This window comes from Rhinopithecus roxellana, chromosome 9 (assembly GCF_007565055.1).
Source record: "Rhinopithecus roxellana isolate Shanxi Qingling chromosome 9, ASM756505v1, whole genome shotgun sequence".
Lineage (NCBI taxonomy): Eukaryota > Metazoa > Chordata > Mammalia > Primates > Cercopithecidae > Rhinopithecus > Rhinopithecus roxellana.
This window is the reverse complement of record NC_044557.1, coordinates 109962170-109978805: the sequence shown is the minus strand read 5'-3', so window position 1 is coordinate 109978805 and position 16636 is coordinate 109962170. Positions and strand designations below refer to the sequence as shown.

The following is a 16636-nucleotide window of genomic DNA, read 5'->3' as shown; positions in this document are numbered from 1 at the left end:
CATCCCCATTCCCCTAACTCCAGTCCGTGGAAAAATTGTCTTTCAGGAAACCAGTCCCTGGTGGCAAAAACGTTGGAGACCCCTGCTCTAGAGAGCCCTGACTAATACAGAATTTTTAAAGATTTGAAATTCTTTTAAACCATACTTAATTTCCAAGTAACGGAAATAATAAGATTGTATTTCCACCTAACATAATACAGCTATCCTGTATACAACTGAAAACGCACTAACCCTTTCTCCAGAAAAGGATGCAAAGTCCTTGAGTGGTGTTTACTCCTCTCCTTGATACCCTGGAACATAAATACTATAGAGTAAACAATACTTAAATACTATGATATAAATTCAAAATATCTTATGTCACTTAACAAGGGGATAAGAGAAGGAAGAAAACACAGATATTTGCTTACCATATATTTACACGTAAGCACACACATATAACACAATAAGGAAGAAATACTTATAATGATTACAGTCCTTGTTTCCATAGCTGGTCATGTCGTTGTAGCTGGTATTTATAAGAAGCTTCTTTTGCTGTGCATTCTGTATTCCCTGTGCCCTCACTAAGTACCTCAGCTGGTCATGGCTCTATGCCTGGTAGAGTGAACCAACCTTCATTCCTGAAGCCTCCGAGCTATTAGTGGTCTTGCCTTAATTGGGTTGTGATAGTTTTCCATTGACTTTAATCACAGGGCATGCTAATACTAAGAGATGCCCTAAGGAGTCTCCTGCATTCTAGACATCCTCTTCCTTACATCCATTGTGGAATAACAGTCCAATTTCCCCTTTGATTTCCCCTTTGTGGTCAGAATCAGTCAATCCAGCCAGGAGGGTTTGTGTAACTGTTTTTTGCCTGTTGATTCAGAGGCATGAGGAACCCAGAGTGGCCAAGTGGCAGTCTTAACTTCAAGTTACATGGAATCATTGTTGTGTCTCCTCATGGAATCATTCCTCCCTCTGAAATTCAGAGTTCTAGCAAAGCATAAAGTCGAGGAACCAGGCAGCAAAAAATTTGCTAACGGGCCAAGAAGGGTAATGTGGAATGGGGCCACTCCTACTTCCGCCCCTAGATTCCTGGACACATGAATCCTAGCAATGGAAGAACCAACCCCCTGTATTGGAGGATAATTCGGAGCATAGACAGCCTCCTGGAGAACCTTGTTGCAGCCCTTCAAGGTACTGCTATCCAGTTGACATTATAAGTGAGTCTTCAAAAGGCCATATCCCACCATCTTATCAAGCCAGCAGCTTTGAGATGGTGGGGAACATGGTAAGACCAGTCATTCCATGAGCACAGGCCTGTTACAGTGGGCAATGCATGTGCCATCAAGTGAGTCTCTCAATCAGAAGCAATGCTGTGTGAATACCATGACTGTGGATAAGGCATTCTGTGAGTCCACAGAGGATAGTTTTGACAGAAGCATTGCGTTCAGGGAAGGCAAGTCTATGTGCAAAATAAGCTTCTCTTCCAGTAAAAATGCTGCCCTCTCCATGATAGAAATGGTTCAGTGTAATAATCAACCTGCCACCAGGTAGCTGGCAGATTGACCCTCTGAATGGTGCTATCTCAGAGACTCAGTGTTGGCCTCTCCTGCCTGTAGATTGGGCGCTCAGTAGCAGCTGCAGCCAGGTTGGCCTTGGTGAGGGAAGTCTGTATTGTTAAGCCCATACGTAATCTCCATCCCTGCCACCACGCACACTTTGTTCATGAGCCCATTGAGTGATAACAGGGGTGGCTGGGAAAGAGGCTGACTGGTATCCACAGAACAGGTCATCCTATCCACCTGATTATTAAAATCCTTCCCGGCTAAGATCACTTTTTTATCCATTCAGAGAGGTCTATCCACACACCTCTTCCCCAGACTTCCTTGTTATCAGTTTTCCTTCTGAGTCTCTGACTGTCTAGCCAAATCATTGACCAGAGCTCATGAATCAGTATATAACTGCATGTCTAGCCATTCTTCCCTCTGAGCAAAATGAACAACCAGGTGCCCTGCTCAGAGTTCTGCCCAGTGGAGTGATCTCTTTTTTTTTTTTTTTTTTTTTTTCAGATGTAGTTTCGCTCTTGTTGCCCAGGCTAGAGTGCAATGGCGTGGTCTTGGCTCACTGCAACCTCTGCCTCCTGGATTCAAGCGATTCCCCTGCCTCATCTTCCCAAGTAGCTGGGATTACGGGCATATGCCACCATGCTTGGCTAATTTTGTATTTTTAGTAGAGACAGGGTTTCACCATGTTGGTTAGGCTGGTCTCGAACTCCTGACCTCAGGTCATCAGCCCACCTTGGCCTCCCAAAGTGCTGGGATTACAGGCGTGAGCCACTGCACCCCATCTAGAGGATTTCCTTTCACCACTATCCTTCAGGGATGTCCCAAACAGTAGATGTGATGCTGCAAATGTCCACTCTAAGTATTACCTGTATGTGGTGCAGAACCATCTGTAAACCTTCTTCTGGCAACTGACCATAGCGAATTTCTCATGAGGCCATAAGTGCAGGTCGGGCAAAAGAAAGTAATATCACAGGAGTGGGGATCACGGGCACTTGGGCCACTTCTTCATGTAACTTTCTTGTGCCTTCAGGGCCTGCTTAAGCCCAATTTTGTATATATACTAATTACATTTGAAAATGGAAATGGAAATTTCAGGCTGTATGTGCCCAAACTTATGGCTTGGTAGGCAAAATAACACTCAGTTCACGATGAGCAGTCAGGTCGTAGAGTAATTTGGTGGCCTGTGCTTAACATTCAGTCTGCCCTAAGGCCCAGAAGCAAGCCAAGAGCTGTTTCTCAAAAGGAGAGTAGTTATTTGCAGAGGATGGCAAGTCTTTGCTCCAAAACCTAAGGGCCTGTGCTGTGGTTGACCTCGAGTGGGCTACCAAAGGTTCAAAACAGTATTGCTGTCTGCCACCAATACTTCAAGCACCATTGGGTCTGCTGGGTCGTATGGCCCAAGTGACAGAAAAATGTCTATGGCAGCCTGGACCTGTTGCAGAGCCTTCTCTTGTTTTGAGCACCACTCAAAACTAGCACATTTTCAGGTCACTTGATAAATAGGCCAGAGCAATACACCCAAGTGAGGATTATGTTACCACCAAAATCAAAATAAGCACACTAGGCATTGTGTCATTTTCTTGGTTGTTGGGGGTGGGGGGTGGCAGATACAACAATTTATCTTTTATCTTAGACTGTCTTAGAAGAGAAGGAATATGTTTTTTTGTTTTTTTGGTTTTTTTTGTTTGTTTGTTTTTTTTGAGGTGGAGTCTTGCTCTGTCACCCAGGCTGGAGTGCAGTGGTGTGATCTCGGCTTACCGCAAGCTCCGCCTCCTGGGTTCATGCCATTCTCCTGCCTCAGCCTCCCTAGTAGCTGGGACTACAGGCGCCTGCCACCTCGCCTGGCTAATTTTTTGTATTTTTAGTAGAGACGGGGTTTCACCGTGTTCGCCAGGATGGTCTCGATCGCCTGACCTCGTGATCCGCCTGCCTCAGCCTCCCAAAGTGTTGGGATTACAGGCTTGAGCCACCGCGCCTGGCCGAGAAGGAATATTTTATGCCCCACACCATTCAACAACTAGGAATTTGCTTCCGAGTTGTTGTCCTTCTACTGAGGTAGAAGGCCCTTAAAATTTTGTCAGATTTATTTCCCATCCCCTGACATGCAAATGTGTTACCAGTAAGTCAAGAGTAATTGCTACTTCTTGCTCATGAGGTTCAATCAGTATAATGTCATCAATGTAATGGATCATCTTGTGTGATGTCTTGTGGAAGGGAAAGGCCATCAATATCCCTGCAGGCCAGATGTGGCGGCTCACGCCTGTAATCCCAGCACTTTGGGAGGCCAAGGTGGATGGGTCACTTGAGGCCAGGAGTTCTAGACCAGCCTGGCCAACATGGTGAAACCTCATCTCTACTAAAAATACAAAAATTAGCTGGATGTGGTGGCGCACACGGGTAATCCCAGCTACTTGGGAGGCTGAGGCATGAGAATCGCTTGAACCCAGGAGGTGGAAGTTGCAGTGAGCTGAGATCATGCCACTGTACTCTAGCCTGAGCGACAGAGCAAGACTCTGTCAAAAAAAGAAAAAAGCAAAAAGCACTGCAAACTAAATTATGACATAGGGCTGCAAGTTGATGCATCCCGGAGATAGGATAGTGAAGGTATATTGCTGGCCTTGCCAACTGAAAGCAAACTGCTTCTCTGGGAGTCCTTATTGACAGGTATAAACAACAAAGCATTTGCCAATTCATTACCTGCATACCAGGTACCAGGGTGACAGGGATGTGGTGATTTGCTCAAACAATGAAACCACATCGGGTACAGCAGTTACAACTGGAATCACGACTTGGTTAAGCTTGTGATAATCCACTGTCATTCACCAAGACCCAACTGTCTTTGGCACAAGCCAAATAGGCAAGTTCAATGGGCATGTGGTGGGAATCACCACAGATGCATCCTGGATGGTGGTAATGATCTCTGCAGTCCCTCCAGGAGTGTGGCATTGCTTTTGTTTTTTTGTGCTTTACAGGTGGGGTATCACTCTGTCACCCAGGCTGGAGTGCAGTGGCATAATCAGCGCCCACTGCAGCTTGAACTCCTGGGCTCAAGCAATCCTCCTGCCTCAGCTTCTTGAGCAGCTAAGACTACAGGCATGTACCATCATACCTGGATAATTTTGTATGTGTGTGTACAGATGGAGTCTCACTACGTTGCCCAGGCTGGTCTTAAACCCCTGGCCTCAAGCAATCCTCCTGCCTTGACCTCCCAGTGTGCTGGAATTACAGACATGAGCCACCATGCCCATCTGGTATTGCTTTTGATGTACTTTTTTTTTTTTTTTTTTTTTTAAGTAAATGAAAATCTGGTGGCTTCCACCTGGTCTTTTCCACCATAATAGTCTTCACTTCACATGTCAGGGAATGAAGGTGGGGATTGTGCCAGCTGCTGTGTGTGTCTATTCCAATTATGCATACTAAAATGGGGAAATCAGACAGGATGGGTTTGGGGACCCACCGGCCCCTTTCTGAGATGGACTTGAGCTTAGTTTTAGTAATGCCAACATAATTTCAATGGTATGCAAACACTGCGCTCCTGTACTTCTCCATCTTTCCTCCTCCATCTGGTTGTTGTCATAGATCACATCCTTGTACATTGTGTGCCTATTAACATCAATTTGTAATTATTGTTTTCTGCATTTGCTCTTTAAATCATATCAGTAAACAAGAGGATTTACAAGCCAAATGTACCTAATGTACAAGCCAAATGTACCAAATGTGCTACAGACTGAATTGTGTCTCCCAAAATCATATGTTGAAGCCTTACTATCCAATGTGATGGTATTTGGAGATGGTGCCTTTGGGAAGTAATTGGGTTTAGATGAGGTCATGAGGGTGAGGCCCTCATAATGGGATTAGTGCCTTTTTAAGAAAAGACACCAGACAACTTGCGTGCTCTCTCTCTTCTCGTGTGCACAAGGAAGAGGTTATGTGAATGCACAGCAAGATGATGGCCATCTCTAGAACTATGAGAAGTAAATGTCTATTGTTTAAGCCACTTGGTCTATGGTATTTTATTATAGCAACCTGAGTAGCTGTGTACCAACATTTATATTTACCTATATCATTACCTTTTCCAGTATTCTTTATCTCTTCATATGCCTTTGAGCTATTACCTAATGTCATTACATTACCTCCTAAGGGACTCCTTTTAGCATTTCACAGGGCAGATCTACTAGTAATGTGCTCCATTACCTTTCACTTATCTAAGAATGTCTTAATTTCTTATTCATTCTTGAATGATAGTATTGCTGGATATCAAATTCTTGGTTGCAGGATTTTGTGTGTGTTTTTGGTTTTTGGCACTTTAAATATGTTACCCACTCCTTTCTGGCCTCTATGGTTCCTGGTGAGAAATTAGCTAATAACCTTATTGGGGTTCCCTTGTACATACTGAGTGGGCTACTTGCTGCTTTCAGGATTTTCTGTTTGTGTTGGGCTTTTGTCCATTTGACTATAATGTGTCTCAGTGTAGTTCTCTTTTAACTTATCCTGCTTGGAGATCATTGAGCTTCTTGGATATGTAGACAAATGTTTTTCAAAAGTCTTGCACCTCGTTGTTAAATATTATTCCTAAATGTTTTATTTGTTTTTATGTCATTGTCAATGAAAGTGTTTTCTTAATTTCCTTTTTGGATTGTTCTTTGCTACTGAGAAACTTTTACACTGAAAACTATCAAACATTGCTGTAAGAAATTAAAGAAAACCAAAATAAACAGGAAGATATTCCATGTTCATAGATCAAAATGGTGTTAAATTACCCAAAGCAATATACAGACTCAATGCAATCCCTATCAAAATCTCAGTGGTGTTATTTTAAAAATGGAAGAACTTATATTCAAAGTTGTATGGAAGTAAAAAGGACTTACTGACCAAAAACAATCTGGTAAAAGAAAAGCAGAGTTGGCGGGACTCACACTTTCCAATTTGAAACACATCTTCCTTCCAGGGCAGCTTTAGTCCCTCTTTGAATCATTCTTTGGCTCTGTAGAGATTCCTCCCATTTTCTTCCCATGGCTGATGGTGTGAGCTTAAATTTTGAAGGTTTTTCCCATTGTTCTATGACTTCTGCTCCTGGTGTATCTTCCCCTGGCTAGGAGCTCATTCAGAACAGGTATTAGGACATTATTCTGTGCATTTTAAAGGTCTAAATGGCACTGTCTAATATAGTAGTCTCTAGGCCCATGTGATTGCCAATCACTTGAAATATGAGAGGCGGGCGGATCACAAGGTCAGGAGTTCAAGACCAGCCTGGCCAAGATGGTGAAACCCTGTCTCTACTAAAAATACAAAAATTAGCCGGGTGCGGTGGTGGGTGCCTGTAATCCCAGTTACTAGGGAGGCTGAGGCAGGAGAATCGCTTGAACCCAGGAGGCGGAGGTTGCAGTGAGCTGAGATCACTGTACTCTAGCCTGGGCAACAGAGCAAGACTCCATCTCAAAAATAAAAAAGAAATAAATATTCTACTGCAAATTGAGATGTGCCTTGAGTTGAAATATATGCAGGATTTGAAGACATACTATAAAAAAATGCTGTAAAATATCTCAACATTTTACATGGATTATATATTTAAGTGATATTATCTGGGGTACATTAAATTAAAATGCATTATTAAAATTAATTTTACCCGTTCTCACTTTTTTTAATGTGCTGAGTGTGAATTTAAATTTCATATGTGGGCTGGGCACGTGGCTTACACCTGTATTCCCAGCACCTTGGGAGTCCAAGGAGAGTGAATCGCTTGAGCCCAGGAGTTTGAGACCAGCCTAGGCAACATGGTGAAATCTCGTCTCTACAAAAAAAAAAGTACACAAAAAATTAACCCGGTGTGGTGGTGTGCACCTGTAGTCCCAGCTATTTGTGGGTGGGCGAGAGGGGGCGTCTGGGAGGTCGAGGGTACAGTGAGCTGAGATCACACCACTGCACTCCAGCTTGGGCTATAGAGCAAGACCCTGTCTAAATAAATAAATAAATAGGCCGGGCGCAGTGGCTCAAGCCTGTAATCCCAGTACTTTGGGAGGCCGAGGCAGGTGGATCACAAGGTCAGGAGATCGAGACTAGCCTGGCCAATATGGTGAAACCCTGTCTCTCCTAAAAAAATACAAAAATTAGCCAGGTGTGGTGGTACGTGCCTGTAGTCCTAGCTACTGAGGAGGCTGAGGCAGGAGAATCGCTTGAACCCTGGAGGCAGAGGTTGCAGTGAGCCAAGATCGTGCCACTGCACTCCAGCCTGGGCGACAGAATAAGACTACGTCTCAAAAGTAAAAAATAAAATAAAGTAAAATAAATAAATGTGTGGCTTATATTTCTTTGGCAGTTAAGGTGTGTAAATGCAGAATTGACAAACTGACCAAGCTAAATAGAGATTTCCCTGTTTGGGTTCCACACATCCCTGAAAAAGCAGTCCCCCAGCCACCACTGCCAGCTTCTGGGAATCCTGTGACATTTCATTCACCAGCTTTTCTCTCCCCTCCCAGGACACCATATCTCAGAAGACAGTAGAGATTGTATCTCCTGCAAATATGGACAGGACTACAGCAGTCACTGGAATGACTTCCTTTTCTGCTTGCGCTGCACCAAGTGTGACTCAGGTACAGAACATAAGGACCCCATGCCTAAAGGTGGAATGCAGGGTGATGACATAAAAGTCATAGCTAAAATGGGATCAGGAGACCTAGATACTGGTCCGCCTTGGTCTTTGTCATACTTTGTTCCACAATTTTGTCTTCGAATTTTTTAGTAAATAAAACAGGCCAGGCACAGCGGCTCATGCCTGTAATCTCAACACTTTGGGAGGCATCGCTTGAACCCAGGAGTTTGAAACCATCCTGGGCAACATAAGAAACCCCGTCTCTACAAAAATATAAACATTAGCCAGGCGTGATGGTGTGTGCCTGTATTCCCAGCTACTTAGGAAGCTGAGGCAGGAGGCTCTCTTGAGCCCAGGAGGTGGAGGTTGCAGGGAGCCAAGATTGTGTCACTGCACTCCGGCCCAGGCAACAGAGCAAAACCCTGTCTCAATAATAATAATAATAATAACAATAATAATAATAATAATACAGAAATTATTTGTATAATGTATGCTACATGGTAAGGAAACCTTCTAGACTGTCAGCTGCAAAGGGGTGGGGCTATGAGCCTGGCCGAGTGCACAGGGCTGGGTCTCAGCGGTGGCACGGGTCTGCTTCAGGACCAGGCTCTCTCCCCCGGGCTCTGTGCTCTTGGCAAGTGCTCGGCCTCACTCATCATTCCGGTTCTCAGGCCTCTCCCTCCTCCCCAGCAGGCCGGGCCTTGGGGAAATCACCCAAGGGCTCCTCTCCTTGCAGTCTCTCAGGTGATGCCTTGCACTTCCCTTGCTACTGACCGTGTGATCTAAACGATACTTGTTCCCTAAACAATGCTTTCCCCTAATCTAATGTAATAAATAATGAATTGTGGTCCTTTTGTATGACTCTGAGTGTTGGTGACAGCTGAAGGGTGGGCGTCCTATATGAGCCACGAGTGTGCTGGTGCAGAAAGTGGCCCTCAGAACTCCTTGGCGAACTGAATTAAGCTGAGTAGGAGGGTCTTGGGGTGGGGAGGAAGGGTCAAGGGACACATCAGGAAAACATATCCCAAAACCTTGTGCTCTATCGTCAGGTGAAGTGGAGGTGAATTCCTGCACCACGACCAGAAACACGGTGTGTCAGTGCAAAGAAGGCACCTTCCGGGAAGAAGATTCCCCCGAGATTTGCCGGAAGTGCCGCACAGGGTGAGACAGCAGCCAGGGGCTCCCAGCAGCTCCACAGAACCCCAAGAAGACCCAAGCCTCCTTGTACCCCTGTCCGTCCTCTGAGAGCACCCCCATGGGGCATCCTTGAGTCTGCGGCTGCCCCTCCTGATCCGTCCGCCTGTCCCCCGCCCCCGCCCCCTGCACCAGCCCCTTCCCACCCCTCCCCGGCATGAGTCCCCTTGGCCAGGCTGACTTGTTCACTGACCACAGAAGGCCATGACGTAGGGCCCATGATACTTTTAGGGGCCCATGAAATGATTTAATTTCTTTTGAAATGAGAAGAATGAGTAGAATGCAGCCAGGGATATATTCGTCTTTATACCAATTCAGCAATAAAATGTAATTTTTAACATTTTTTATGCAGGCAGGGGTCCATAAAGACGAAAGTGTCCACAGCCCACAAAAGGCATAATAAGGCCGTGGGTGGAGCTCCTTCAAGTTCCCATGAGGACCTGAGCCCACCCAGCTGGCCTCGCCCCTGGCCCCTGATCCCTCAATAAGACCTGTCTTTTCTCTATTTGGGTTTTAGGGGCCAAGGGTAATTTGCTCGTCTCTGGCCCCCCTAGTATTTGCTGTGATTGGGAGGAATGGGCAGACAGGTGGGGACAAGAGCTCACTTTTGTGGTTGACTGGAAGACCGGACTCAGCTTGTGGCCATAGGGGCTTGTGACCTTCCCCTGGAGTGTGGCTCCTCCTAACGCAGCCTCCCCTGCAGCCCAGGGAAGCTCAGTGTGTGCCCAGCACAGAAGGCTCCCGGAGCTACAGCTCTGACCCCAGGGCAGGGAGGCCGAGGGGGCTGAAGTGCGCATGCTCAGATCCTTCCCCAGCCTCAACAAGGGAGGATAGTGGGACTCCCTGCAGACACGAGGAACCTGCCCTTCCCCTGACACCTTCTCAGGGACACTGGGGAGGAAGGGTGGCTCCTCTTTCATCCCACCTGGCCAGCTTTCCATCAAGAGTCCCCCCTCTCCCTCTCTATGTGTACCCAGGTGCCCCAGAGGGATGGTCAAGGACAAGGATTGTACGCCCTGGAGTGACATCGAGTGTGTCCACAACGAATCAGGTACAAAGCACACTGGGGAAGCCCCAGCTGTGGAGAAGACAGTGACCACCAGCCCTGGGACTCCTGCCTCTCCCTGTTCCCTCTCAGGCATCATCATAGGGGTCACAGTTTCAGTTGTCGTCGTGGTTGTGGCTGTGATTGTTTGGAAGACTTCACTGTGGAAGAAAGTCCTTCCTTACCTGAAAGGTGTCTGCTCAGGTAGGTGCCGGCTGAGGGCGGAGGCACTGGGCACTCTCTGCCCTGCCCCCTCCCACTCTATTCCCACAGACAGAAACGGCTGCCCCTCCCCCAAGTCTTAGTGTCTCCAGCCTGGCTATATCCTCCTCCTTGTGGTCACCCCCATCCCCACATCCCAGGCATACCCCAGAACCCTGGTCTCATCAGTCCCTCTCCTGGAGCTGGGGGTCCCCTCATCTCCCAGCCAAGTTCAGGAAGGCAGGGCCAGTTCCTCCCACCTTCAGGCCCAGCCAGGCAGAGGGCAGTTGGCTCCTCAACTGGGTGACAAGGGTCAGGATGAGAAGTGGTCACAGGATTTATTCAGCCTTGGTCAGAGCAGAACACAGAGATTTTCCACGTGTTTGTTTTTACTCTAGTTCCCCTTCTCATCCCCCTTCCTCAGGGTGTCTCTGAGTTGGAAGACCCCATTCCTGTCCCCAGGCCCGGGGCTCCTTGTCCAGTGTCCCTGCCCCCAGCCCACCCCTGTGCCCCGCTGTCCTCTGGGAGGGAGGTGCTGTGTGGGCCCCTCCCCTCCTGCTAAGGAGACTCCTTCTCTTTTAGGTGGTGGCGGGGACCCTGGGCGTATGGACAGTGTGAGTAGGTTTCTCCAGGAGCTGGGGGCTCAGGGGCTCAGGAACTGCTTCCTGGGACAGCAGAACCTGGGTGGATGGGTCCCCATTGTCCTCATGGCTGCCCTGATTCTCTGAAGTGGCCTGGGGGTTCTGGGCTGACTGTGGGGAACACATGGCTGTTTTGAGCACCGCATGTGCTGGTGAGCCCTGCTGCAGCCCAGGTGACACCCTCACCCCACAGCCCGCACCCTGGGGATGGGGTGTCTGCCTGAGCACAGCACTGGGGCTCTGGCCCCAGCAGCAGGTCCTGGATGTGCTGAGACTGGGCTGCCTGCGGTGACCTCACTGAGAGGAGGTGGGGATGGCGGGTCCAGCTGCATACTGGGGACCCTGCAGCGAGCCCCAGGTGTGGACTCCTGAGTCGACTCCTTGCCTTCCCAATGTTTTTTCCAGAGCTCACGTTCCCCACAACGGCCTGGGGCTGAGGACAATGCCCTCAATGAGATCGTGAGTATCTTGCAGCCCACCCAGGTCCCTGAACAGGAAATGGAAATCCAGGAGCCAGCAGAGCAGACAGATGTCAACACTTTGTCCCCAGGGGAGTCAGAGCGTCTGCTGGTGAGTGGGGGACAGGTCATTTTGTTTCCCGGCCCGCTGCTTACCTGGGATTTCATCGACAGTGCAAGAGGGCAGTGCCTTAGCTCTCCTGGCCCAGGGGAAATGGAACCTGAAGGAGACAGGGGACTGCAGGGGACAAAGCAGCTGCACTGAGGTGGTGACTGTGCCAGTCTGCGGGACATCTGCTTCTTACTCCCTGTCCTGTCCTTGCTGTGTCCCCAGAGCCTGGAGCTCCACAGGCACAGAGTAGGGGTCACAGAGTTCATTGGTAACTGACTAAGGCTGCACAGTCTCCATTGTGTGCTGCTAACAGAACTTAAGGAGCCCCTGCTCGTAACAGCAGGAGTTTTAAATTTACTCTGAAATTGTTATTACATTGAACATATTTCAAAGTTTGTATGGCAGCTTCTAAAAAGCAGGATTCCGAGTTGATGCACAGAGGGCTTTTGTATTGGACACTAGCACACAATCAGTTCATATCAATCCATCAGTTTTGATATGATACTGAGTAGGTGGGAAATCTGTATATACATTTATTGTTCATTGCTCGTAAGCACTGAAAGTCCTTCCCTCGAACATAGGATGAGATTATCCATTTTCTTGCAGTGTTTTATTTTTAAGGATTTGATTTTTCTTTCTTTTTTTTTTTTTTGTGAGAAGTAGTCTCACTCTGTCGCCCCGGCTGCAGTGCAGTGGCGCAATTCGGCTCACTGCAAGCTCCGCCTCCCGGGTTCATGTTATTCTCCTGCCTCAGCCTTCTGAGTAGCTGGGACTACAGGCGCCCACACGCCCGGCTAAGTTTTTGTGTTTTTAGTAGAGACAGGGTTTCACCGTGTTAACCAGGATGGTCTCGATCTCCTGACCTCGTGATCCACCCGCCTCGGCCTCCCAAAGTGCTGGGATTACAGGCGTAAGCCACCTCGCCCGGCTAATGATTTGATTTTTAACATACCACAATATAATCTAAACAGAATTGAATTTTTGATTCAATATAAGCTGAGGAACTCCCTGAATTGTTCTGAGTCGCTGTTTCCTTCTTCCAAGCTCACTTAGCGACCAATTCTTCCTTTTCCCTCTGCCTTTGCCCTTTTGCCACCTCCTTTGCTACATGTCAAATGTTTACTTTTTTTCTGTCTTCCTCTTCACTCTTTTTTTTTTTTTTAAACTAGATCTTGTCCTTGAAAATATCAAATGTTTATGTGGGCAGTGATCTCTTCCACCTAGACTGTTTCTGTTTCTTCCTTGCATCTATACCACTTTCTTTTTAATAAAGAGAAGAGATTTTAAAAGGAAACACATGAATAATGCCAATACTTCCTCCATGCTTATTAATCACTTTGAACATTTTTTTTTTTTTTTTTTTTTTTTTTTTTTTGAGACAGGATCTTACTGTATCACCCAGGCTGGAGTGCAGTGGTACGATCTTGGCTCATTGCAACCCCTGCCTCCTGGGCTCCACTCATCCTCTCACCTCAGCTTCCTGAGCAGCTGGGACTATAGGCATGTGCCACCGTGTGCAGCTAACTTTTGTATTTTTTTGTAGAGACAGGGTTTGGTCATGTTGCCTAGGCTGGTCTCGAACTCCTGAGCTCAGGCAATTCACCCTTCTTGGCCTCCCAAAATGCTGGGATTACAAGCATGAGCCACCATGCCTGGCCTCATCATTTTTTTTTGTTGTTGTTTTTGTTTTTGTTTTTTTTGAGACAGAGTCTCGCTCTGTCGCCCAGGCTGGAGTGCAGTGGCACAATCTCGGTTCACTGTGAGCTCCACCTCCCGGGTTCACGCCATTCTCCTGCCTCAGCCTCCTGAGTAGCTGGCATTACAGGCGCCTGCCACCATGCCCAGCTAATTTTTTTTTTTTTGTATTTTTAGTAGAGACGGGGTTTCACAGAGTTAGCCAGGATGGTCTTGATCTCCTGACCTTGTGATCCGCCCGCCTCAGCCTCCCAAAGTGCTGGGATTACAGGCGTGAGCCACCGCGCCCGGCCGGCCTGATCATTTTTAAAAAGCAGGTCACCCATTAGCCACACATCCACCAGAGTATGAAAAAACTTGATCATATCAAGAGTCTTCTTCACTCTTTCCCCAGGCTTCTGGCCCTTCTTATTTCATGTAACTACAGTGGATAATTTCTTGAGATTCTTTGCTAAGCTCTTTATGCATATGCCATCTATGTACATACATGCATATGTATATATGTGGTATTGACATGAAAAGGATTATATCATGTACAACACCAAACAAAACTGTCTAATATGTTTTAATATCTTAGACAGCAAATATGTTTTCAAAATTATTTTTACACATCTTAAAATTTAGAATTAGATAAAATTTAGAATTACAAGATTTTCGGCCGGGCGCGGTGGCTCAAGCCTGTAATCCCAGCACTTTGGGAGGCCGAGACGGGTGGATCACGAGGTCAGGAGATCGAGACCATCCTGGCTAACACAGTGAAACCCCGTCTCTACTAAAAAACACAAAAAACTAGCCGGGCGAGGTGGCAGGCGCCTGTAGTCCCAGCTACTCGGGAGGCTGAGGCAGGAGAATGGCATAAACCCGGGAGGCGGAGCTTGCAGTGAGCCGAGATCCGGCCACTGCACTTCAGCCTGGGCGACAGAGCGAGACTCCGTCTCAAAAAAAAAAAAAAAAAAAAAAGAATTACAAGATTTTCTCCAGCACCCACCCCCCTGCCGCCACATAATCACTGGATGTTAAAAAATATTAATTTAAATTAATAAATGGTTCTAGGAATGATTGAGATCCTTTCAATGTTCAATTTTATTATCAAAGAAGATAGTATTTCAAGTCTTTTGTTATAACTCAGTCAAGATTTGGGGGTTTATTTCAGATAAATTATTCCTATTCCTCATCAAAGATGTTTCTTTGCATTTCGGGTCTTCTTGTAAGTCCATTTTCTAACTTATTATGTCTGCGGCTACTTTTCTTTTCTTTCTTTTCTGAGATGGGTCTCACTCTGTCACCCAGGCTGGAGTTCAGTGGTACAATCATGGCTCACTGCAGCCTTGACCTCCTAAGGCCAAGTGATCCTCCTGCCTCAGCCTCCTGAGTAGCTAGGACGACAGTTTCGTGCCACCACACCCAGCTTTTATGTTATTTTATATTTTATTTTATTTTATTTTTATTTTATTTTAGAGACAGGATCTCACTATGTTGCCCAGGCTGGTCTCAAACTCCTGGGCTCAAGCAATCCTCACACCTCAGCCTCCCAGAGTGCTGGGATTACAGGTGTGAGCCACCATGCCCAGCCTCTGTTATGTGTTTTAACATTCATCAGGGCTGGGTGCAGTGGCTCACGCCTGCAATCCCAACAATTTGGGAGACTGAGCTGGGCGGATCACTTGAGGTCAGGAGCTTGAGACTAGCCTGGCCAATATGGTGAAACCCTGTCTCTACTAAATATACAAAAATAAAATACAAAAATTAGCTGGGCATGGTGGCACACACCTGTAATCCCAGTTACTTGGGAGGCTGAGGCAGGAGAATCTCTTGAACCCAGAGGTGGAGGTTGCAGTGAGCCAAGATCGCACCATTGCACTCCAGCCTAGGAGACAGAGTAAGACTCTGTCTCAAAAAAAAAAAAAAAAAAAAAAAAAAGTCATCAGGACGTATTCATTTTTAAGTATTACAATTTAAACCTTGGGGTTTTAAAAATATACACTCCTAATCTAAAGTATTGACTGCTATATTGGCCTCCTTCCGAGAGTCTTGCCCCTTTGTTTCCTGTCTTGTTGCCGGAACTTTCAGAACAATGTTCTGGAAGTGACGTGCTGCAGGTCTCAGGGCTGGCTGGTGGTCTGGCTCAGTACTGGACTGCAGGACTCCTGGCTCTGACCAGGATGTTCCACACTGTGTGTTACAGGAACGGGCAGAAGCTGAAGGGCCTCAGAGGAGGGGGCTGCTGGTTCCAGTGAATGAAAATGACCCCATTGAGAGTAAGTGTTTTGCTCCTGGAGATGCAGCAGGAATGGAGGGAATAGGGACAGTGTCCTAATTTCTGTCCCCATAGGTGAGAGGATTCTTCCAGAGTATTCCATGGATGAAGCAGGGGGTCCTGCAGTATAGACCATCTGGACCCCAAACTGTCTTCCCCCCACTCTACCTCATCCTCTCTGCACCATATCAATGACCCTAATGACTCTGTCCGTCCCCTTGTCCTCTCTCCTCCTTTGTTCAGGGACTGATGTAGCTCCTGCCTCAGGGACCTCCTGAGGGGCTGGCCTGTCCTGCACAGCAGTACTAACCCCAGGGGTCTAAGGAGCTCTTGACTTGTGCCTAAGCCCAATTTGCAGAGCTATTGTGTAAATGACATATGAATTCCAAAGACTTAATGCAGAAAAGAGTGGAAAATATTTGACTCATAATTTTTGTATATTGGTTGTATATTAAATTATATTTTAAATATATTCAGTACCATACATTAAAATGAATGTCGCTTGTTTCTGACGTTTTTTCAATGAGGCCGTTGGAAAACATAGCCTCCTGTTCCTGGCCCTGTCTATCTCTAAGGACGGCAGGGCGCATCATGTTGCACACACATCTCATTTAACCCCTCATTGTCCCGGGATCTGGGCAGCGTTGCTCAGTCTTTGGGTTCGCTTCTTGCTCAGAGTCTGTTTGCCTCCACCTAGCTCTGCCGCAGCCCCAGGAAATGAGGCCGAGCTGGGTGAAAACAGAGGTCCCCTGTCCCAGGCCCTGTGCTTTGCACAGATGCAGACATGGCCGCCCTGGGACCTGCTCCCATGGCAAGCGCAGCCTAGGCGGCCTCCTTCCTCTGAGCTCCCGCTGCAGCCACTCTCTCCCTCCCTCGGGCTCTCACCCATTTTGCTTTCTG

General features: G+C 47.0%; 1 protein-coding gene across 2 annotated transcripts in view; it reads left to right on the top strand.

Annotated features, from left to right (window-relative positions):
- The window catches only part of TNFRSF10B (TNF receptor superfamily member 10b), a 51179-nt gene that overhangs the window by 31396 nt on the left and 3147 nt on the right, over positions 1–16636 (top strand). Inside the window, exons 3-9 of one of the 2 annotated variants that reach the window (XM_010365391.2) lie at positions 8021–8134; positions 9183–9294; positions 10305–10378; positions 10466–10576; positions 11156–11187; positions 11620–11784; positions 15665–15737. In XM_010365391.2, the coding sequence (XP_010363693.1) occupies positions 8021–8134; positions 9183–9294; positions 10305–10378; positions 10466–10576; positions 11156–11187; positions 11620–11784; positions 15665–15737 (681 nt within the window). Of the gene's footprint in view, positions 1–8020; positions 8135–9182; positions 9295–10304; positions 10577–11155; positions 11188–11619; positions 11785–15664; positions 15738–16636 lie in introns of both variants that reach the window. The other variant, XM_010365390.2, reaches the window with a different exon arrangement.